Source organism: Equus caballus, chromosome 18 (assembly GCF_041296265.1).
Source record: "Equus caballus isolate H_3958 breed thoroughbred chromosome 18, TB-T2T, whole genome shotgun sequence".
NCBI lineage: Eukaryota > Metazoa > Chordata > Mammalia > Perissodactyla > Equidae > Equus > Equus caballus.
In genome coordinates this window covers 43,303,375-43,328,607 of record NC_091701.1, presented here as the reverse complement: position 1 = coordinate 43,328,607, position 25,233 = coordinate 43,303,375, and the positions used below count along the sequence as shown (strand labels likewise).

At 38.0% G+C, this 25,233-nt stretch overlaps 1 protein-coding gene and 1 long non-coding RNA gene across 11 annotated transcripts in view; one reads left to right on the top strand and one right to left on the bottom strand.

Annotated features, from left to right (window-relative positions):
• Nucleotides 1–25,233, top strand: part of FAP (fibroblast activation protein alpha) — a 74,216-nt gene that overhangs the window by 28,743 nt on the left and 20,240 nt on the right. For 6 of the 10 annotated variants that reach the window (XM_014732508.3, XM_014732509.3, XM_070241905.1 and 3 more), the window contains 8 exons: nucleotides 153–256; nucleotides 2,376–2,511; nucleotides 6,087–6,131; nucleotides 12,032–12,136; nucleotides 12,235–12,305; nucleotides 14,558–14,611; nucleotides 16,238–16,362; nucleotides 20,597–20,644. In XM_014732508.3, coding sequence (XP_014587994.1) covers nucleotides 153–256; nucleotides 2,376–2,511; nucleotides 6,087–6,131; nucleotides 12,032–12,136; nucleotides 12,235–12,305; nucleotides 14,558–14,611; nucleotides 16,238–16,362; nucleotides 20,597–20,644 — 688 coding nt within the window. The remainder of the gene's footprint in view (nucleotides 1–152; nucleotides 257–2,375; nucleotides 2,512–6,086; nucleotides 6,132–12,031; nucleotides 12,137–12,234; nucleotides 12,306–14,557; nucleotides 14,612–16,237; nucleotides 16,363–20,596; nucleotides 20,645–25,233) is intronic. The other 4 variants (XM_023623020.2, XM_070241904.1, XM_070241901.1 and 1 more) reach the window with 2 other exon arrangements.
• On the bottom strand, nucleotides 3,169–11,196 carry LOC138918773 (uncharacterized). The gene is made up of 2 exons (XR_011428512.1): nucleotides 10,085–11,196; nucleotides 3,169–4,883 (listed from the first exon to the last, which is right to left on the bottom strand). It is a non-coding gene; the product is annotated as an uncharacterized lncRNA (long non-coding RNA).

Genomic DNA, 25,233 nt, shown 5'->3' with positions numbered 1-25,233 from the left:
AATTCCTGGTCATGTTATAATTAGAATGTTTTCAACAGTAGTATAGTTAACATTATTAGCTTATGAAAATATACCTATATTCCTAAAGTGTCTTTAAAATGTTGATGATAATTAGAATTTTATGAGCTTATATATCTCCATTTTCTTGTCAGGCTGGAGCTAAGAATCCTGTTGTTCGGGTATTTATTATTGATGCCACTTACCCTGACTATGTAGGTCCCAGAGAAGTGCCAGTCCCAGCAATGATAGCCTCAAGGTATATTAATCTCAGATCCTTCTCACCTTTTCAACTGCATTTTAACACTGAAATTTTTTAATCAGCATTTACATTTCTTTTCTTGTGAGTTCATGATGTGTATACTATAAGCATAAATAAATAAATAAATAAATAAAATTGGCATGTAAAGCTAAACACACACAAGATTAAAATCACCAATAAGTTTCTTAAATTGGGTTTAAAATATCTGTCCTTTTCACATATACAAAGATGAACACAGTGGTCAATCTAAGTGATGCTTTCTTTAGATGTGTTAATGTAAACTTGAGACCAAGAGGCAGAGATAGTAAAATTCATATACATCCTCAGTTGGCTTCTTTTAAGTCTGGTTTACTTTCTTTCCAACCTGGGGTGTGTGGATCAATGCTTATCACATGTGCATAACAACAGAAGATAAGCCAACACTCTCCAAATAGCATTTTTCACTAGGATGCAGTTTATTCTCAATTATCTGGTTGTAGAATTATCTGTTTGGGGATTAACTATAGACAGACAGGGACATGAAGCATTCTCACTTCCCCAGCATGGTGCCCTCTGTAGATCTTGTCTGATTCATCCTGATGACAGCAACCTTCCAGCCCCCTATCAGTCCCCCATGCTCATTCTGGTTGAAGTGGATAAAGGAGAGAGATTCCCCAAGCCCTGCCTGGTGGAACTCCTTACCTCTTCCCAAACTCCAACAGGCCAATGCTTGACTCCTCTCCTCCTGCCTCATGAAGGACAGCCAGCCAGGGCCAAATGATTGATCACTAATAGGAGAGAGAACCTCATCAGAGGCCTCGCTGGGCCTTGGCAAGGTGAATTCACTCTTGAATAATTAAAAGTGGCTTGAACTTTTTGAGTTATCTGTTATTCCCCACCTCAATCTAGTTGATGAAAACTTAACTAAATGCATCTTTTTTTTAAAGTGGAATGATAGAAAGAGCACCATACAAGGAGTCAAGAGGCTTGTTTGAGCATCTGTGAGACACTAATAATATAATAGTAATAACTAACATCTTTTGAGCACTCACTATGTATCAGGCATAATTCTTAAGCACTTAAAGACTCTCAGCAAATCTTTACAACAACCTTTAAAATTGGTAATAGTATTCTTCTCATTTTATATAAAGAGAGGCACAGATGTGTTAAGTGACGAGCCTAAGGTAGTGTAAGCAGGAGATAAAGCCAGAAATTGAGCCTGAGACCCCTTCCAGCTCTGTGATTTCTTTTACATTGATGTCCAAAAATCTGCGGTTCAATTACATTGATCTTCTCTATCTATAAGTTCATCCTCAGAGCCAAGCAATCATTGCAGCCGTTCATTGCCGCCTGCTATGTGCCAAGCTCTATTTGAGTTACTTCGTGTACCTCATCTCTGATTATCATACTAATCTGAATTTCGAACCCTGAGCATGGTCATAGCTAAAACTCAGCCTCCAACACAAACCTGCCTGGAGAGAAAGACGGCCTTTACCACACTCGGCTCTCTCTCAATTAGTTAAAAGGCGAGAAGTTGAGTTGTCTATGCAAAATAACCAGTTTAATGCTTTTTCCCGTCTAGATTGACCAGTAGCTTTGGCCTTACGTCTTAAATTTTTTCCTAAAATGTAAAAGTCCAAAACGCAGAGAAAAGTCAAGTATGAAATAATTCCATTAACTGAATGCACTCTCCTTTAGATATTCTTTAAAAGTCAGCAGGTATAAACTTTCTCTGTGAAGAAAGAAAAGTTTCGCCTTCCTTGTCTAAGGAATACCTGTTTCATAATAATAAAATTCATCCATTAGAAAACAGAAATTGAGAAATTATTTGGAGGCCTGCCCAGTGACAGCAGTTAAGCTCACGTGCTCTGCTTTGGCAGCCAGGGGTTCGCCAGTTGGGATCCCAGGTGTGGACCTACGTACGTACCGCTTGGCAAGCCATGCTGTGGCAGGCATCTCACATATAAAGTAGAGGAAGATGGACACAGATGTTAGCTCAGGGCCAGTCTTCCTCAGCAAAAAGAGGAGGACTGGCGGCAGATTTTAGCTCAGGGCTAATCTTCCTCAAAAAAAAAAGAAATTATTTGAATAGGAACTTGGTTTCTGGTTGTGACTTTCTGTTTTGATTTATTTGCAGTGATTATTATTTCAGTTGGCTCACGTGGGTTACTGATGATCGAATATGTTTGCAGTGGCTAAAAAGAATCCAGAATGTTTCAGTCTTGTCTATATGTGATTTCAGAGAAGACTGGCAGACTTGGGACTGTCCAAAGGTAGGTTATATGAAAACCACAGAGGTGTATTTTGAAGATGAAAGTACAAAAGTGGGGACTTGTTTATAGCTAACAGTTTATATTATAAAGCCAGAATTATTGCATTCAACTCCTGATTGCTTTGTGGAAAAAAAAAAACAACAAAACACTTTAGTCACAGGTCCATTATTTTTATTAAATAAATAAGATACTTGCTGTTTTCTTGAATGAGAAATTGAATTAGAGTTGAAATCTAATAGAGAAAAAGACTAAATGAAACCATGCAATAATGGGAAGATCAGGTAGCTGGTTCTCGATTAGGATGGAAATCCATCCTTTTGAGATTACAAAATTGGCAGTCAACAAAAAGCAAAATAATAAAGATGAAAAGATAAGATGGGTCTATTAGGGAAACAGATGTGTTCTATACAAAAGAACCAAAGAAAAAATGCAAAGGGCAGCATGTTCTATTCCTTGTCAAAAGTAAAAAATAAAAATTTCAAAGGAAATAGATATTATCAAAATAAAGCTAAATATTCCCATTTTAAAATCAAAAGTGGGTGACTGAAAGCATGACTTGAAATATCAAATCGGATTATCCTGTTGTCCTGTTATCTTAGGAGAGTGCTCCGCACTGTGCTAATTTTAGGGAGAAAAAACTTGAAAACTAGGCACAGATTTATTGTTTAGTTTTAATTGTTTTTATTGCTCAAATCCAAACATAGTCTGTTGAATTAATGAGTCAGAAAACTACTTCACCAATCTAAAATCTTTAAAATAAGCCTATTCGTAAGTACTCATATTAGAGACTAAGAAATACAAGATGTTTTCTTTAAACAGTAAATTTGATGAGTACATTTCATGAGACTTCTAATTATGAAGAAATGTTTCATTAAACCAAATATAGAATAAGCCTATTTTACAAAGTAAGAAAATAGCACAGAGCAATCAAAGTAAATCACTAAATTCCATGTTGAAATTGAAACATTATGTTTTGCAAGGGAAAAGTCATATGAGTCTGTTTGGAAATATATCAGGACTATAACAGTCAACATTACTCAGGCTAAAAATATTTTTTAAGTCACTGCTGTGTCTGTAAGAAGCTTGACTAATTCTGAAGTAATATTCTAGAAGCTTATTTTTATCTTATTTATATTTTAATATACAAAGCAGAAAGATTTTGGCTTTAATGAAGTATCATAAGCAATAAAAATGTAGAATAATCTTGATTCTGCTAGTTAATTAGAAACCCTTGGTCTAATTTTTGTTGAATCTAGATACTAGAAATTATTGCCTTAATTTTATCAGTTTAAAACTATAAGATTGGTCATTTAGATGCAATTTTTAGCTCTTAAAACTAGGCATTTAGAAACTATGATTGCTTTGGAATCTGAAATTCTAATTTATCGAAATCTGAGACAACTTTAATCCAAACTGACAGAATATATACGATGCACATTCAATGAGATGTGGAATTCCTTGGAATACAAACTTTAGTTTCATGGCCAAAAACAGTGATTCAATTTAGAATACCAGGTTTGAATAACCTTAGGATTTCAAAACTACCTCTGTTTCAAAATAATCTTATAAATACATCAACACATTTTCAGATTTAAGAACAACAAAGTATTAAATTTTTTAGCAACCATACTCATGATTGATATGTGTGTGTGTGTTGAAATCAAATAACCTTTAAGGTTAAGTGACCTGGCAACATTTTATTCACGTTGGGAGTCATACCCAAAACTGGCAGTAGTTATTTGTAGCATAGTTATGTTAATGAGATTTATTAAGAAATTTGTAGTTTGGGAAAGAAACATATTTCATATTATTCTTTCTTCTCTGAAAATGAAATTAAAATTGATTTTATCTTTATGGCTAAAAATAATGAATCAAAAAAGTTTCACTATTTTTTCAAGTCTTGTCTTAACTTGTTCTCTCTAAGGCACCAGCCTATTCCTATAGGAGAAAATCCAATCTGTGTTTTTAAAATTTATCACTCCTTTGCTTTTTATGACAGTACACGCTCTCAAAGTTCTCTTTCTCCTTCACTGACTGTTCTTTTCCTTTCCAGCTCTCCTTCTTCAGACTTCTCTAGAAATCTTATTACCCTCCAAGTTAACGCATTTGCAAGGCAGGCTAACTGTTATAACAACAACAACAGCAACAAACCCTCCAATAATTCAGTGGGTTAATTCAGTAGAAAATTTTTGCACATTCATGTAAGCCTCCATTAGCGAGTCCAGGTAAGTGGGGAATGGTGAAGGGTCGGGGATGGAGTGCTCTGCTCCATACATCGTTCCAGGACCCAGGTTGATGGTATTTCTGCTTTCCTCATCCAGTGGCTTCCCAGGCTAGTCCAAGATTATTCAAATCTGAGCATGAGCATCCAGCTGGGAGATGGGAAAAAGAATGAAGGATAATGTATGAGAAGTTTTTATAGATTAGGCCTAAAAGTAGCATGAGTCACTTCTGCTCACACACCATTGGTTAGAACTTATCACATGACCACATCCACTTGGATGTGGGGGGGGCCTGGGAAATGTAGCCTAATAGTTCAGCAAAAAGAAGAAATGGTTGCTGAATATCTTACGGTTTCTGTTACAACTCTCTACTTGCACTTTAGGTGATTTTTGTCTATACCAGAGGTTTCTGTTACAACTTGGCCCTCAAATCCATTTTGAGGATTTGAACTTTTAAACATCTCTGGCTACATCTTCTCTGCTCCATCATCACTACTGCTGCCTAGATTTGGGTCTTTATCATTCTTTTCCAAACATTACAATAGTCCTTCAGTTGGCCTCTCTACCTCCTTCTGTCTTACTCACTTCTAATCCACTCTCTGTATCATCCACAGTTATATTTTCTAAATGGTGATTTTGAAATACTTCCAAGGATTTACCCACAGGAGAAATTCAAACGTCCTAGGATGGCATAAAAGTTTCTCTAAGATCTTGCTGATACCTCTGCATTCTGCCTCATCTTCTAACTCTTTCCCGTAGTCACTCTCCACCCAGCCATCTGAACCACCTGTGGTTTACTGAGCTGGCCTGGTCTCTGTGCTGTTCATTCTGTTTAGAATCTTCTTTCTCTAATTATTTGTCTAGGAAAGCCTGTTCATCCTTTTACACTTACTAAATATCTATTCAGTAAGTGATTGGTTGTATTATGCGAAAATATACGCTGAAGTAAGATTCAGTGCAAATTTTAAGATTCCTCGCTAATTCACAAGACTAAGAAAGAATTTAGCTTAAACTTCACCGTGAAATGCCTTTTTGGCTGCAGAACTCCAAGCGCTTGGGTTATGCTGGGACTCCATAGATGTTGGGAAAATTTCAGTCACTACCTTATGGAAAATTTAACCAGGATTATTAAAGATTTGCAATAAGATCCAGCCCTTAGATTACCCATGTGCATGCAATAGTGCTGTTGTATAAAATTTTGAATACAGTCATCTTAAACTCAAGTGTGAAGTGAGTTGACTAGTAATAGTAAACTCTGACCAGGCAGCTTAACTGGTTCAAATGCCCAGATTATATTTAGGAAAAACTGTCCTCCTAATAATATATTTGATATGATCTGTTTTTTTCTTTTAGACCCAGGAACATATAGAAGAAAGCAGAACTGGATGGGCTGGTGGAGTATGATTTTGCTATCTTTTCCTTATATTTTAATGAAATTTGACAGATTCTCAGCTACCAAAGTACTATTTGAAATGTGTCCAAACTGGCACTCATTTCCATAGAAAAAATATCAAGGTAAAAAACACAAAGGTAGTGATTCTTTCAGCGATTTCGTGCCAGACAATTTTAATATCTATATATTTGGAATTCAACTGAAAATAAATCACATTCCTTGTGTCTCAACCCTAACTTTTTCAACTGACTCTCAAATATCCATAATTAATATTAATTCTTAAATAAATACAATAAAGATCATTTTTCAAAAGGGACCACAATCTCTGACCTGCTTAAAATAATCTTAATAATTATTAGCCAGTCACTTGAATCCAGGAAAAAAAAAATACATTCAGTATCCTTGGTAATTCAGAGACAATCTACCTCATATTAAATTTTATATAACCTGAAATGAAAAAGTGAATTATATGTGTATTCATTCTACCTTTTAAGTAAAGTGGTATCAAATAGGAAAATGAATTTTGTTATGGTTTGCGATCACTTACATCTGAATTTTTTGAATAGGCTTATTCAATGATCTAAGAAGATTTTTAGTGTAGAAAAAATCATGTTTTAGGAAACTATCAATTGTATCTTATATCCTATATGAAGAACACACAAAAGGATAGAAAATAAGTGGATGTTGTGTGGATGCTGCCACTTGTCATAAACATATGATTGAATTTAATTAGCATTTGTGTAAAAAAAAAAAACCGGCTACTTCTCTGAGATTTGGACATATGCAAAGAAAACGAAAATTCCTAGGGTCTGGTTTAACACATTAACCCATAATACAAGGACAATAAAGAATTCAGAAGTCAATTCTAAGATGACAAGTCTTGTAAAAATTCAAAGTTAAGATGGGTAGGGAGAAGGTAAATTATAAAGTAAAAATCTTCAGATATTAAAAACTGTTGTACACTTTTCTGAATGTAGCAATTTTAGCTTATATATATTTGCTCCCTGTTTTCAGTTAAAGACACTTCGGTTTTATTTATTGACTAGAGAATAGTTATTAATTGTATAAAGTAAATGTAAATTATATTCTAAAACAACAAGGTAACAAGGATAAGTGTGTAATTCAGGAGAAAAAATGGGAAAGTCCTATTTGAATTCACTATTTGCCACTGTACAGGAAAAAAATAGGAGTATTCAGTGAAAGAACAGGATTTTCTGAATTTTTTGAATTCTTGGTCAATCAGAAGCTCACCTTCCACAAAAGTGATTCCTAGATCTGCATTTGAAAACTTGAGAAAAGGAGAAAGTTAATTTATAAATTCATTCCCATCGTAAAGATTTCCAGTAAAGAATGAGGGGAAGAAAGAAAGCTGGAAAACTTCCTTTAGTTTTGTTTTCCGTATTGATACTGTGACTAGAGTTACTATAAAGTAACATAAATGATGTGGTTTTACAAATAGATAAACAATGATACCAACAACCTTCTCAAAGACATGATCTTAGGAATCCACCCACGTTTATTCTGAAAATGCTACCAGCCTTCGAAACACTCTGAAATATTTTAGATTGCATCTTTTGAAATCTCCTATTTATGAGCATCTTAAGGACAACAATTGTATCTTAGTTTTTACAATCTGTATAGCACCAACCTTGCAATCTCAGCAAACATTAGCTGAATGAATGGACGAATGAATAATTCATTAATTGCCTTCGGAAGCTATAGAACATTGTTTTAAATACCCTCAGTGGAGGCACATATGTGTCCTGTGAGGGAAGACGAGGTCCCTACATTAAATCAAAAGTCATGCCAAAATAACTCTAGTGAATAAATGAATTATTTATCTGCAACATATGATTCTGCTCTAGAGCATTCTGATATCTGCAGCTTTAGAATTCCATTGCAAAAAATTATTTTTCTTATGTATTAATCTCAGTCTCTTAAAATTTATCCAAGAGTCAGTAAAGTTTCTAAATACCGGAAAAGGAACTGTCAGAAACTCTTTGTAATTGTAGCTTTCAAGAGTAAGTTCATACTCTCCCAAAGCAACTGCTTTGAAGAGGACATTCATTGGATTTTGATAGTTCTGATATGTCTTTTAAAAGATTCAGGTCACAACTTTATATAGTCATAACTCATATGTCATAACATGCTGTGTAACTTCCTTTGACCTATAATCAAACCAGTGACTTAATAAACATGCTGTGTAACTTCCTTTGACCTATAATCAAACCAGTGACTTAATAAAATTACCCAGAAGTCACCTAGAAATATGTATGTCTTTCAGATATTAGTTCAAGTAATATTTATGAGGTGTTTAGATAAAATGTACAGACTAGTCATCTTAGTATAAATTTAAAGAGCAGTTTTAGAGCAGTTATTCCTTTAGAATTTATCAAACAGACTTAAACGGAAAAAGACACATTGGAAAAGTGAGATTAGATGACTTGCTAAAAGTAATTAATCTGTTAGTTGCAGGCACAGAACTAGCAAACAGTTTCTTGAGAGCTTTACCAATCACTTTCTTCCTCCAGCATGAGATATTCAATGTCTTAATTTGGGAAAAATAACCTAACTTCTTCTCTTGTATCTGATCAGAAAAACAACAACAAATTCACGTTAAATAAATTGCTTTTTGCCCTGTAGAGAACAGACAAAAAGGAAGATTTAATCAAAGAATCTAGTATTTAATCACTAAAATTTGGAGAACAAACACTAGAGCCATAACGCTTAGATGGCAAAGCTACATTTAAATTATTTTAAAATAATCAAGCAATACACTACACCTCCTTTAGGCGGCTGGCAAAAATCCCGTGGTTCAGGAAAATGAATTTTCTATTTGACGCCTGAAAGTCTGTGCTTTTGACTGGATGTGGACTCAGTTTAGGCCTCGGCCGTAGATCAGTGGGACCTCAGGTCTTTTACCAACCGTGGCAAGAAATTATCTCGTGGTAAATAATCTTGCCTTCCAAATAAAATATTTTAAATGGCTTTGCACGTAGAGATGAGTAAATTTCTCAGAAAATCTAAGCATGATCAAGGGACCTGCAAAGAGGCCTTGTTAAAATTGAGGACCACCTAGCCATGTGTGCTTTTCTAGGGCCCAGGGTGACTTGCTGCAAGAAGCACTGAACTCAAAATGCATTAGGGACCCAGCTCTGGCAAAGTGAATGCGGAAACATTTCACACTCTCTTTACCTCACCCGAGTTACCTGTGCGTGGAAAGCAGCTGTCTTTGATGTGCGCCATAAAAGGGGAGAAGATAACAGTCTTTGCTTAGCAGAAATATTCTTCCTGTTTGCCTGATTCTAATATCTTCAAACGTCACACTCTGCCCTGTCGTCTTCTTTATTTTCCGTGAAAATGAAATTTTAAGTTTTAATCTAGAACAAAACCTCTTTTTAGAGTTTCTTAACTAGCTGCAGGTGTGAGGAGAATGTTTTTACACTCTGGCACCTTAAAATATTTTGTGACCCTGGTTCCATTTTAGTGCTGAAGACACTAAAGAGCCAGTTTTTGTCTTTCACCCTGAGGAGTGACAGGGACGCATCATAAAGTGGTTCCTAGTAAGTAAGCATATCATCATTTGGCTCAGAGAGCAGAAATTTACTCTAAAATGAAAGGGTAATTTGCTAGACCTATGCTGATAAAATTCCATCCACAAAATTGCAAATCAGAATTTCCTGTTCCTGGGCCGCTTGGCCCTCAATTTCACCTAGAGGCATTAGTCTCAATACACAAACTCCTACCGAGGCTGGTCTTATTATTAATGAAACTAACAAGAGAATCATGTAAAGAGACAACAGTTTCTTATTATTCCATTTTTCATTTTGTTAAAGACTTACCAATTCTGTGCCAAAGAGATAAGATTTGGGACATTGTATTAATTTCCTGGGGATGTTGTAACAAATTACCACAAACTTCGTGGCTTAAGACAACAGAAGTTCATTCATTCTCTCACCCTTCTGGAGGCTGTATGTCCAAAGTCAACGTGTCAGCAGGGCCATCCTCCCTCTGAAGGCTCCGGGGAACAATCCTTCATTGCCTCTTCCAGCTTCAAGTGGCTCCTGGCAGTGCTTGGCCTTCCTTGGTTTGCAGCTGCATCACTCCCATCCCAGCTTCCGTCTTCACATGGCCTTCCTCTCTGTATCTCCCTGTGTGTCTTTGTGCCCTCTTGTTTTCTTATGAGGACACTAGACATTGGATTTAGGGCCCACCCTAATCTGATCGGATTCTTACCTTGACTACATCTACAAAGACCCTATTTCCAAATAGGGTCATTGTCTTAGTCCATTTGGGCTGCTATACCACAGATTGAGTGCTTATAAATAAGAGAAATTTATGCTTACAGTTCTGGAGACTGGAAGTCTGAGCTTAGGGTGCCATTGTGGTTCGGTTCTGGTGAAAGCTTTCTTTTGGGTTGCAGACTGCTGACTTATTGTTGTATCTTCACATGGTGGAGAGCAGAGCAGAGGAAGTGAGTTGTCTGGTGATTCTTATAAGGGTGCTAATCCCATTTATGACCTTATCTAATCCTAATTACCTCCCAAAGGCCCTACCTCCTGATATATCATTTTGAGGGGTAGGGTTTCAACATATGAATTTGTGGGGGGATATATTCAGTCCATAACAGTCACCTTTGAGGTTCTATGTGAAAATGAATTTTGGGGAACGTTATTTGGATAACTATAGATACCGTATCAAATAAATTGAATTTTAATATCATGCAATAATAATCATCCATTTTATCAAAAAGCACCAAGTATCAGATCACACATGGGGCCATCATTAAGGAAGCCTACAGAGATTTCCCGTGCCCTCTTCTTACCCAAAAGTAGGTCTCAGACTGGATGTCAGTAGGATAGGTATTTGTAGCTAAAAGATACTGGTATTCTTTTGGTGGTTGTCTCTTAGTCAGTTCTAAAGGAGCTGAACAGCTTGGTCGCCATCGTGTGGAAGTGTTCTGGCTAGAGAGAGCTGGTTTGGGATTACTTATGGGGCTATCTACTCTGCATGATGTAGAGTAGCTCTTTCCTCATGTAGGCCTTTCGCCATTTAGCATCCTTTCACAACCTGATGACCAGAAAAAAAAGAAGCCAGCAAATGTAAGATCAGTCTAGTTTTTGAAAGGGAGAAACTGTTACGTAAATTTAGTGTGAGGACATTTGCAAGATTTTAGCTATCTGACCATTTAGGATAGTTGATTCAACAACCATTCAGGATGGTGCTCTGTTCCAGGATACACTAGGGACTCCACAGGTCATTAAGTGCTTCCCAGCAGGTGGCCAAGGGGGCCCTGGGAAGAGGTCAGAGTGAGCAATGAGGTCTGCTTTGCTCCCCGAGCTCAAAGAGCAAATCTCCCATTTGCTTGCCCTGGGTGACATTTTTCTCTCAAGTCCAGAAATCCATCCCTACCATTAAAAACTGTGGCTAGTAGGCCGTGATATTTTAATCTTTAAAATGTCTTCATTGAGTCATTGTCATTAGGTGCTTGGCATCAGACAAATCAAAAATTAAAAGGGCTATGAGCCTTAATGAAAGTCACCACTTTGGTCAAATATCGCATTTTGAAGTTGGACTTGGTTAAATATCAACATACATTTGTGATTTTTTTTAACTCTCTTTCAAACCACATAAACTTAGAACATAGACATTCAGTCAAATATAACATGATACACCCAAAGATGTGTTGTAACAATCAAGCAGTGGTTGGAATGTGCAAGTGCCTGTTAGAATTACTACAAAAGCTGTCTTTCTGAAAGAATGCAGCTTCAGATGTGTGTGACGGAAGGTAGGGAAGTCAAGGCATTCTGGTTCCTATACTTGTCACTAGACATTGCTTTAAAAAGAAATCTGTAGGTTTAGTTCAGTTTGTCTTTTGAACATAACCTCTGTTAATTTCTTTCAGTTCTTTGTTTCAACACCAGTTTTCAGCTATGATGCTATTTCATACTACAAAATATTTAGCGACAAGGATGGCTACAAACATATTCACTATATCAAAGACACTGTGGTACGTTCCTTCCAAGATTTATCTCCTCAAAGATCATTCACTTGAGGTTGCTCAAATAACGCTCGGCTTCACACAACATAATGTTTGTCTTTTTATAGGAAAATGCTATTCAAATTACAAGTGGCAAGTGGGAGGCCATAAATATATTCAGAGTAACACAGGATTCACTGTAAGTATTGCATGAAGCACAATGCGCCATTCAAGTTTTAATTGGCACTGATGGACGTACAAAGGATACTGCACCCGCTTTTCGTTAAGAGCACTTTTGCTATTTACTCTATAGTGTAGTTCAGACAGCCGTAATTTCATTACGATTGCATGTTCTTTAATAACTAGTCAACCTGATTTCCTTTTGGAGAGAATATTTAGTAAGTCTTCGTTTTTCTTCAGATACTTGGTAGATAATCATATAAAATTTTTTAAATAGTAACTGGCTGTCCAGGCAAATTTTACTCTTCAGCACTTGAAGCAAAGACGACCTTCAAAAGTCTATAGATTCCTTTGTAGTGATTCACTGTTACATAAGTTTAAGATTATTATCTATAACAGCTGTCATTTATTGAGCAATTACTGTATACTACGTACTGTAAAGTAGAAATGATTATACCAGTTTTACAGATGGGAAAGCTGATACTCAGAAATTTAATTAACATGGCCAAGGCCACGTAGTTAGTGGCAAAACTAGAATTCAAACTCAAAACACGTTAAATCTAAGGTTCTTATAGTTAACTTCAACATGGGACTTATTTCTTCCAGTTCTTTCCTTTTCAGTCCATCCTGTATACTGTCTAAATAAACCATCTTAAAATAACCCTTTATAATCAAAGTTCTCTGATCAAGAATGTACAGTTCCTTTCCTAACTTCTAATAAAGTCTAAACCCAGGGTATTCTCTTCATGCTCATAATCTGCCTGCCGTTAGCTGGAATTCTAGGAGCAAAAGGGGAAGATTATTAGAAACCTGTCAGAACCCCATTGCGAATCCTTGAAACTTTTTGAACATTCAGCAATGGGTTTTGGACATTCTATGGAGCAGCCATTAAAATGGCCAGTGTAAGAGGACAAGATAAAGACAGAAGGGAGATTAATTTCAGTCATAATAGGTTCAGGAGGTAGGGGAAAACTGAAGGCAGGAAGGCTCAGCCATGGTCACAATCTCAACCTGAGGTGGTAGAAGTCTGAATCAGGATAGGGGTAATGCAATATGAACTCTCTTTGAGGGAAAAACTATACCTCATTTTTTTGCATCCTTGGCACTTGACATAGTACCTGACGCAGAGTTGGAGTTCGATAAATGTTTGTTAAAGGAATGAGAGGAAGAGTAGATACACAGTAAGACAGACGGAGGCTGGAAAGGACTGGGGAATCAGTGGCTGAGAGGGAAAAGGAAAAGCGGATTCTACTGCAAGTGTTAGAGACGAAGACAATCGTGAAAACTTTGACATAACAAGAAAACTTCAGGGGGCTATTTGTAAAAGATACTGAGTAGCTTATTCACGGGTAGTCTGGGATGATGTGGAAAAGGCAAGTGCCAGTGATGATTGGAGCCATGTGAAGTTAGTGAAGATATGTAGAAGGATGCCCTTTAGAAGATAAATTTAATACCGAGAGAGTTGTATTCTGTTGCCTTTTCTTTTTATTTGGGAATATGCAGGTTTTTATGAGTGAGGAGATGGAAGTACCTGGGCTGCTGACCAGTCCCAGGAATTAAAAACTGGTAACCAAAGTTTCGTTATTCTATTCCAAACTTTTCACATCCCTATTATGTTCTTCCTAAAAAAAAAAAAGGACAGTTACTTTTGTGATATTCAGATGAACTCAAGAGAGGAGTGAAAATTGTGTCGCTAAATTGGATTTCCCACTTCATGGCTATATTAAGACAGGTTAGAACTGGGACCCGGATACATAAGTAACAGTATGTTCTCTTGTGACTTGGTTTGCCTCTGGGTAAATTAACATGTCCCTTTGTGTGGCACCCCAGTGTGGGTGAGTTTCCCGATTTATAACAAACTTATCTACTGTCAGGCCTTCTGTAAAATAAATTCAAAGTATGTTCAGAATCACAGACAAAATTAAATACTACAGCATAGAGAAACCAGTAAACTGCTAATCTTGAAGGAAAGGGGTGCTATTAATCAAATATCCAAGTTTATTTTGTGTGGCTCAAAACTAACGAATCAGAATATAATATACTTATAACAAAAAAGATCACTGCGTAATTTAATCTTTCTCCTATGAGTTGAAAGTCAGAGTAAACACACAAAATTCAGAGTTATGAACAGCAGGGGTACGTGTACATAAATGCCAATCAATAGTTTCATTAGATGAACGTTGGACTATATTGTTTATTATATTACTACTAACAATTGTATCCCCATTTAGTCATCAACACTTATTTAGCAATTTCTGAATACATTTTCAGGTTTTATTCTAGCAATGAATTTGAAGGCTATCCTGGAAGAAGAAATATCTACAGGTAATTTTTGTCAAGTCACTCTAGTATTTTTATATGTTGATATTCGAATAAAAATATGTCAGGGTTCTCAGGAAATGTAGAATGTTTTTTGTCTTAAATTTAATAAAAATAATTTATGAATTAAGATAAAACATTCAGAGAGTATTGTACACTACATCAGTATAAAAAATATCCACCCCCAAAATATTGGCCAACTCAAAATGTTCATTTCAAAAACAAAAACCAAGAAATTCTAGTGCTGATGCAAATATGAAACTAAATCCTTGAACTAAATTTAGAGGCAATTAAGGACATTCATTCACTTAACACACATTTATTCAGTACCTACTGTGTACCAAGCATTGTATTTTTTCCCCATAATGTGTGATTTCTTGTAATATGGCTCACTTTGGCTTAAGTCTATTATGATTGGAAGTAACTCATCTCTGTTTCTAAATTAGTGTTTAAGTCAGTCAGTGGTTCACTTGGTGAAGGGAAAGATGCCCTCAACAGCCCCTTCTGGATGTAGAAATAAAAACAATGGTAGTGTACTATATGCCAAGCACCTTTTTATCTGCTTTACATATGTAATTTCATTTAATCCCCACAACTCTATGAGGCAGGTGATATTGTTGGAGTCCAGATTTGTACCTAGGCATGCTGACCTCACCTCCTTACTTTTAACTGCCTACCTAATGTTTCCAAGATCACATCAAAATGTGAACATGAATACAACTGTAGTAGAGAAAATAAATTTCCCCTTGCTGCGTTCCTCTGTTCCCTCTGGATCATGGCTCCTTACCTGTTTGGGAGAATCCCTCTCTGCTACCCTCTACCATGCCCGAGGCAAGGTCAGGGGCAGCCACAGAAGAAATACTGCGGTGGCCACAGGTAACTTTACCAGCCACAACAGGGCTCCAAGCCTGCCCCTATCCTGGCTCAATACCACGTAGTCTGCCCCAGATGAGATTCTGATTCTGAGGGTTTGGGGAAAGGTCCCGGAGTCTATGTATTAAATCAATCACTCTGTTCAGGAGCCACACAGACGGCTCTGCTGGGGAGAGAGGGGGCAACATGGGAGGTGCAGGTTGGCTTGTGCAGGAATGTGTGGAGGGAGCATTCCCAGGAAGAGATCCCGTGAGCCCAAATTTCCCGCCACAAGGAATGAAAGACACAGTAGCCACATAGAACTGTAGTTTCTTATTTCCAATTTGCTTATTAGTAATTTCTCCTTCTCCTTTCTTGGTGAAATGGCTAGATTTTCCTTGTATGTTTTGCTGTGGGAGCACAAAAAGAGCAATGGGACAATGAAGAACTATGCATTCTCTGATAAAATTGGTAAAGTGTAAGAGTAATGGCTATAGGAAGTGACTACCTCACTCCCATTCAAGGTGTTAGATATTTCTCCCACCCCAGGAAAACACAAAGGGCCTCCCTTCAAGGTTTGTGCCTCTTCAGGCAAAGATGGATTGAAAATCAGGCTACATCAAAATACTACGATTCCCCTTTACTTTAAGCGATATTGGCAACAGAAAAATAAAGTGGGTTTGATGTCAATATGTAAATTAGTCATTTTACATGGAGTACTACATTTTGATAAGTACAATCTCAAAATTTCAGCTTGGTTTTATTTTCATTTTCCTCTAGAATTAGCATTGGAGGCTATCCTCCAAGAAAGAAGTGCGTCACTTGCCATCTAAGGAAAGAAAGGTGCCAATATTACACAGCAAGTTTCAGTGACTACGCCAAGTACTACGCACTCATCTGCTATGGTAGGTCATGCACCTAGCACAAGTTCTACCATCCCACTGCCACTGTCGTCATCCTTGTTACTGCCATCTGATCAATCCTTAGCTACAGATTATTCAGTCCTTGTTATATGTGAGGATCTTATCTTATCTGAGGCTTATGGGGAAAAAATGAAAGGAAGATAAGAAAACATCATTATCTCCCTTTTTGCAGTTGAGGAAACAGAGTAGCTTGCAAATGTCCACACTGCTGGTAAGCATCAGAGCCAGGATGGCAATAAGGGTCGTTTACGGTAAACCCTGAGCTCTTTACCTACCACGTACCACTGCACCATGACGTGGTATGCAAACACTATCTACCAGCTATCCACAGCAGGATTCAAACAATATCATAAAAACAAGTGTTCTCTGATAAAATGGTTGCTGGACTTCAGCCCCATTTTACCGAAGAAATGTCCATCTCCTACAGCCAAGGGAAAGAACAAAGGCCTAGAAACCTGAGCTCCTTTCCTTGCAGGCTAATAACTCTTTGAACTGCAGCTTCAATGGGGGTGGAAAATGAACTTTTGTCACCTAGTACGTCCTTTCTAAAATGGAAAACAATAAGTAATTCATTCAAATAAAAAAATAGGTAATAAAATAGACTAAACATTTCCTAGCTATTTAGGCCATGTGTGAATAATTTGGTGAATAATTTCTATCAAAATTATTTTACTTTATGCATAACATTTTATCTACATCTTGAACAAGTGGCATGCAATAAAACAGGCTACGTTAGGCGATCAGTAGATCATGAGGTATGTTGGGGTCTTGGTAGTCATCATGCGGATTTGGAAAACTGACTTGGAAAATAATTACCCTTTCATTCTCTGTCCTGTCCCCCTGGTTAATCCCTGAGTTTCCCTGATGAAGTTCAGAAAACAGAAGGGGTTATAACAAAATGTATGCCACTCTCCTCTTTCTGGTATCAATTCTCCACATGGAGGTGGGCGGCTTAGAGAATAAATGGAATCTGACTGACTGAGATCCCCACTCAGTTGCAGAGGACCCTGGGGTTCCCTTTACTTCCCAGAAGGAAGGCCACCCTGACATGCCACTTCCCTAGGTCCAGTCACCTGGCCCCAGAACCTGAGCCCCAGCTCATTTGATTATGTAGAAATGACTAAGCATTTTAACCCAAATGCTCCCATCAAAATGGACACAAGATGTCAGTTTGATACAACGCCTTCCCAAAATGTTTGGTCAGTGGCATTTATGAAAAATCAAAAGATTGTTTGTTGTTCATGACCATATGTGCTGATTGTGGTTATGGCATTTAAAGGTATATGTTAAATGTCCCTCTCAAGTTATGTGCAACATTTTTCAACCCACGCTATGTATTTCTGCAGGATATATTGAAAGCTTACGTGCCCGGAAAGTAGTGTTATTGAACTAACTGTACTGAATCTTCTGGTTGTCTTTCTCTCTTGAAGGCAGAGGCTACTTTCTTTAAATCTTTATAATCATAAGGCTAATGCATAATAAACATTGAAAGTTTGCTGAATGAACATAGGTACTAGACAAGATCAAAGTTTTGCTGCCTTTTGCAAAGGCTACCAAAAAACTCATTTTTGTGCTGATATATATACTGCAAAGACATCAGTGACCCTACACTTACATACTTGTATTTATATGTATATTTACCAGCATTCTGCATTTGTACAATCCTTTAACGCTTTTTGAAGGCACTATACCACTTTTTATATCCCTTTGTCTTCCTAATATCTACTTGAGCCTAAGTGCCCACTAGAGAGAAAAGTGAGCAAAGATTAAGCTCTCATCAAAAGTTGGTGGAAGAGTCCTTTCTAGAACTTGAATCGCCTGACTTTTCCACACTCACTTTTCCTCGGCAGTATGGTAATTTCCCATTTAGCAAAAAATACACTGTGTGGGAAGCAGCACATCGTCTGGTGTTTTTGAAGCTCCAGTAAAATGAGTCACTGAGCCATCATAGGAAAAACCTTGAAATCTTTCCCTTTGGGACTAAGAGTAAAGCCTCATTATGTAACTTCAAACTCTCCAAGAGAGAGGGTAAGTAAATCTCAGATAATAGAATTAAAATAGGTAAAAAGATATTGATGATGCTATGGAACGAAAGCAATGCAGAGGAGGGACTCTATGTAATTGATGCTTATCCCAGTAGGACCACGTCCTCAGGCAGCTGTGTCAATGGTGGTCAGTCATTAGTTTGTCTCATAGTTTGGGCAAAAAAGATATGCCAATTGTCACTACTGGAATTGTACATCCATGAAAATTCCATAGAGTGGATGCTGATTGACTGAAGTCTAGAAATGCAGACTCATGTCTCATTTCCTTGCATTCTGACCAAAAATGTGATATGTGCTTTCCCTTTTAATAACTTTGAAGAAAAGCTGGCCAAACTGAAAATCTCTGAAATTAAATCGCATAAAATTTTGAGAATGCAAACAATAAAGAACTGCTGGTTTTTGAGGGAGCCTAATAAATAATATCCCTTCTCCTCCCTCCCAGTTGTACTGAGAAGCCAGGCAGGAAATCATAAGATTAGTTTTATTATCTACCAAGGTGAGCTGGAGAATGTGGCTAAGGTGTGGCTTCCTAATACTGCACCCCAGACTGACAATTATTCACACAAATATGGGTACAAGTGGACTGCCACTGGCTTTCCCCATGGGGCCTGGCACTGTCACGCATCACTGAAAAGCAGATCAAAAGCATGTTCTCTGCAGGGAGAAAGATGCCAGGAATGAGGCAGAAAGAGCTTCTCACACCCAGAACTCACCAAAAAGGTCATTCCCTTTCCATTTGCTTGGGACCAAGGGTGCTACGCTAAGGACACTCCCTCCACATAGAAGGAAGCATCACGAGGGCAGATGAACATCTCACTCCCACCTTCCGTGTTTGCTACTCTAACTCATTGACTACCTGAGCAAATTTATCCTTTGAAAGTATACTTACAGGGGCCGGCCCGGTGGCGCAGAGGTTAAGCGCACATGTTCTACTTCAGCGACCCGGGGTTCGCTGGTTTGGATCCCGGGTGCAGACATGGCACCGCATGGCAAGCCATGCTGTGGCAGGCGTCCCACATATAAAGTAGAGAAAGATGGGCATAGCTCAGGGCCAGTCTTCCTCAGGAAAAAGAGGGGGATTGGCAGATACTAGCTCAGGGCTAATCTTCCCTGGAAAAAAAAGTATATTTCCAGGTATCATTTTAATCTATAGTTCAAGTGATAGATAATTAGTGTTTGATTGTAGATTTGTTAAAACAATCAGTTTCTGCACAGAGACCCTGAATTCCGTGTTGGAATATATAGTGGACACCAGTATGCCACCCAGACCCTCTACCTTCAGGACTGAATCACTCATTTCTCCAGCTGCTGAGAGTGCTGGTGGCTGACAGTTCACAGCTGAGCACCCCTTCATGAGATTATTCTTATCCCAGGCCACATCCAATGACCGTTCCATTCTGGACTATAAAAGCTGGCCCTGTTGGTCCCATGCAAGACAATTCTGCAGCTTGTCTAGCTCCAGAGCTCCCTGTGGCGTTTGCGGAGGCCTGTGCTGTGACTGTGCAGAGGCCCTCCTGCCTTTGCTGCCCCACCCTTCCTCTCCTTCTCCCACAAGTGTGCATCCTAATACCCACCCCAGGTAAACTTTGGCCCCAAAAAACTCCTTCTGGGTCTGTTTTTGGGGGGGAATGTGACCTGCCACAGAATATTTGAACAGGCAACATATTCTATATAAATTTGCTTCTGCATATATTAATTACAGCAAAAAAAAGATGTTGGGTTCTACCTACCAAAATAAACTGAGCATTGAACCAAGAAGCCAGATTAAAAATACAATCTTGGTACCAGTGAAGGTTATTTGCTAATAATGTTGCAGCTAAAACTGGCTCGAATAGCATGACATCTTCCCAGAAGATGCCCCATTTATCCCATTTATCACTGAAGTTTCTGGGGTCCATTTGTGTAATTAGATCCTGACTGTTCAGGAGCACTCTTGGAAAAGTGCACAAGTATCTCCTCTCTCATATTTGTTCTTTGATTGGGATCTGAGACCACGTGTTGTTTAAATGTAACTTAAAAGGTGATGTTTACTTCTCTATGGGAACAATATAGCTGCAGAATTAAAAGATGTACTTGAGTTTGACACTAATCACAAATACTACCAGCAGTTCTTATTGTAAACCATGTTATTTTAAAACTAAGCCACGTGTTTGTTTTCATCCTGTGCACAGGCCCAGGCCTCCCCATTTCCACCCTTCACGATGGCAGAACAGATCAAGGTACTCTCTCTCTTGCATGCTGTTGTCTTGTCTAAAGAAATCCTGACCTCTCAGTGACACTACACTAGAGGAAGCGAGACTGTTTCCCCAGACCAACAGGGAGAATTACGATGGACTCCATCATCATAGCTTATTATTATACAGATTTGGGTATTCTTTGAATCAAACCCAATCATGTGAAATTCAATAATTATTTGCGATAAGAACCTGGTGTATCGCAGATGAGTTTTAGTAGAGGGATTAAACTTATCTTCCCTAATCAGCCTTATAAAAAACACAGAAGCCTAGAATCAGAGGGAAACTCAGGATATTTAGTACAACCTCCCTCCCAAGTAAGAATTCCTGTTTTTTTGTAACATCCCAAACTGGAGACAAATTCCAGATATAACTTCAGTTCACGCTAGCTTTTGTGTTTTAACAGCTACATCACACTATTGCCACGTATGAAAGCCCTGAAATTTGGAGGTTGTTTCCATTTTCAACTGCTGTTGAGGCAGCCCTCCATCCCATATTTGCGATATTGGTTCAAAATAGTTCACAGCTCAAAGACAACTGTTTTTGCTCTCGAGAGAGTTGTCCCAGTATATAATTGCCCTGATACTCTTCCTGAGGTTCTCTACCTTTTGATTTACTAGTAAACAACATTAGAGGGTTGAAGTTGACAGAGACTAGGGACAATGAGGGACTTCAGCACTCGATCATCCCTGGACAGCTTTGGTGACAATTCAAGAGACTGCTTTGGGATTAGTTTGTCTGCCAGCTCAATGGCTCAAGTGGAAGTGAAAATAAGGTAATGAGGAAAAATAGAGTCAGTTCAGGAGCTCTGGACAGGACAGGCATTTTAATAATGGGACCATGAATTTGGTTTCATTTTGAAGGGTTTTTTTACCTTGTGTCTGATGATGAAACACTTTTAAGAATAACAGATTGTATTTCTCAATTTGGCTCATCCCAACCTTCAGGGAGAGAAATTTTAAAGCAGTACTACTTTCAAATCTGTAAGTTTTTGTTTTAATGGAAATCACCATAAATCTATAACTCCCATTTTATCAAGACTGCAAAGTAAAGGTCAGCTGTCCTTTTCCTATAGCATGAATTTCCACTTTCTTACTGTCCTTCTCATATTCCTGCCAGATACCAATTTTTGTACTGCTTATGAAGCTTTATTAGTTCACCCAGTACTTACAAAACAGGTGCAGTGTTCATGTCACTCTCATATATGTCATTTGTATTTATATGTTTTCTACCTTGCGAAATAGACTACAGATTCTCTTAGAGCACAGTTTTGCAAACTTGCCTGATGGTGAATTCTCGGGAGGTGTTTATTATAAATACATATTCTCAGGCCCTCCCCAGAGATTCCAGTTCAGTAGATCTTAAATTGGGCTAGGGGATCTGTATTTTTCATAAATGCCTAGACGTAAGTTTTGAGCTGCTTTTTAGAGAAGATTCTACGTTTTCTATTTATTTGTAGTATTTTCACCCATTTTCCATTGCATTTGATGCCAGCAATCTTCATTCAATGAATACTTATTGAGCACCTACCACATGAAGTCAGCCACTATGCTGGATACTAGATCCTTAAAATCAGCAGATACTGGGTTAGACATTGTCTGTGTCCTCAAAGAGATTATAGATCAGTGGGGGAAGCAAACATGTGAATGGGCAGTGCCAATGCAGTGGGGTAAAGTATTAAGATAGAGGAAATAGGGCATGAAAGCACGTAGACAGGGCACCTTCTCTGGGTTTCTTGGATTGGGAAATGATGATAGCTACATCAAACTGGAGTTTCATAAATATGAGGGAGGGATGGATGCTGCTTGGATGTCTGACTTGGTCAAGTGGGTTCATATTGATGCTTTTTACTGAAGGATGGGATTCACTGTGGAACGAAGGTTTTGGGGGAGATGATGAATTTTGTTTTGGATGTTGAGTTTGACATACTGATGAGATATCCAAGGAGAGCTGTCCTGGAGTGATATAGTTTTAGATATGGATGTTTGAGGATTGGTTTGGACTGAAGATGATGGTCAAGAAGTCACTTGTTTATGGACTACATGGTTACTAAGGCCATGGAAGCGAGTGAGATAGCAGAGTGGGAAAAATGGGGGTGGGTGGGGGTGATGGAGAGTAAGCCCAGAATAAAACTGTGTGATTACCAAAAAGACAAGAAATAACAAGTGTTGGCAAGGAGATGGAGAAAAGGGAACACTTGTGCACTGTTGGTGGGAATGTAAATTGGTGCAGCCACTATGGAAAACAGTTTGAAGGTTCCTCAAAAAAATAAAAATAGAACTATCATGTGATCCAGCAATTCCACTTCTGGTTGTTTATCCAAAGAAAACAAAAACACTAATTCCAAAAGATATGTGCACTCCCATGTTCATTACAGCATTATTTATAATAGCCAACACATGGAAACAGTCTAAGTGTCCACAGATGGCTGAATGGATAAAGAAAATGTGGTATATATAAATATACAAAGGAATATTATTTGGCCATAAGAAAGATTGAAATCCTGCCATTCATGAGAACATGGATGGACCTTGAATGCATTATGCTAAGTGAAATAAGTCAGGCAGAGAAAGAAAAATACTTTATGATCTCACTTATATGTGGATTCTAAAAAACAAAAAAAACTACAGAGCTCATAGATGCAGAGAACAGATTGGTGTTTGCCAGAGCAAGAGGGCCAGGTGGTGGGCGAAATGGATGAAGGAGGTCAAAAGGTATGACCTTCCATTTATAAAATAAATAAGTCATGAGACTATAAAGTACAGCATGGTAGCTATAGTGAATATTATATTGTATATTTGAAAGTTGCTATAGAGTAGACCTTAAACATTCTCATCACAAGGAAAAAAAATTGTATGGTGATGGATGTAAACTAGACATTGCAATGATCATTTCACAATATATATAAATATCAAATCATTACCTTGTACACCTGAAACTAATATAATGTTATATATAAATTATACCTCAATTAAAAAAACTGTGTGGAACACCAACATGAGAAATAGAAAGAGACAAATGAGCCTGTAAAGGAGACCAAGAGAGAACAGAGGGAGGAGGACAAACCTTGAGAGTATGGCGTCATGGAAGGCGGGGAGGAGAGGATCTCAAGAGAGAGGGCGTTCTCATCTGTGTCAAGTGCTGCAGAGAATGAAGGCAGACCTTCTCTAAATCAATGGATTTAGCAATAAGGAGATAAGCATAGCACTACCTCAGACAGAGCAGTTTCAGTGGAGCAGTGGAGGTGGAAGCCAGATTGCAGTAAATTAAGGCCTGCATAGGAGGTAAATAAAAAGAGATGGTATTTTCAACAGGTCTGGCTAATGAGAGGAGGAAAGAGGTAGGATGGCTTGAAGGGATTGGTAGATATTTAATTTTGGTTTTGAAAGATGATGAATGTGTGAGCATGGCAAATGCTGATGGAAGAAATTAGGAGACCAAAAGGGGTTGAAGACATAAAGGAGAGAGGTCATTGAGAAGCTGGGAAAAGATGCATTCCAGAAACAGGTGAGGATTAATTTCTTGCATTGTGATGAGAGGGAATAAAGAAATTAACTACGTAATTGTAGGAAAGTTTGTAGACATTGCAGAAAATAGTGCCATGACTTCATTTTCTCTGCAAAATGGGGTGAGGTCATTTGAAAATAACAGATAGTACTTGCACTGGATGCTATGGAAACCCAGGAGAACTTGACATGGAGTGTCAGTTGAGGCTTAGTCACTTTAGGCACAGTAGGTGCTCATTAAAATTACCCAACTCATTGATATCATTTATCAGCTTTTCCACAGATTCTTCACATAATTTAATTAATGAGCAATCCATTGTGGTTAATTTGATTTAAACAAAAATCTCACACATGATCCGTCTTTATTACCACTTGATGTCATCAAAATGAAGAGTCTACAGATAAAGAGAGAACATGTACTACATGTCAGTTACTAGGTACTGAGTATGCTGGGTACTTCGTATACAATGATGAGTGAAAGAACATTAAAGGTGCAATCTGGACTGAGCGCTCCTTTGCCAGGTCACAGACTTTAAAGTATGCGTTTTGTTTTTTGGGGGTTTTTGTTGTTTTTGTGAGGAAGATTGGCCCTGAGCTAACATCTGTTGCCAATCTTCCTCTTTTTTTCTTTCTCCCCAAAGCCCCAGTACATAGTTCTATATCTTAGTAGCAAGTCCTTCTAGTTCTTCCATGTGGGATGCTGCCACAGCATGGCTTGATGAGCAATGTGTAGGTCTGTGCCCAGGATTGGAACCAGGGAACCCTGGGCTGCCGAAGCAGACCACAAGAACTTAACTACTATTCTCCCCAGGCCAGGCCCTCATCATAGACTTTTGATGCAAAGTCACATAATGCAATTGCTACCCCTTCCTCTCCACACAACCCTGTGAAAATCCATTTTGCTCCAAGGGTGGGAAGGTTGCCCACTTATCATCCAGAAAAAAATGTAGAAGCTCTAGTAAGCTTTAAATTTAATTTGACATTTCAGCAATTCATGAATCAGAAAAGTTCAATAGCTAGGAACAGAATGGAAAAGGAGTCAAAGTCAAACCAATCTGACACCACCTG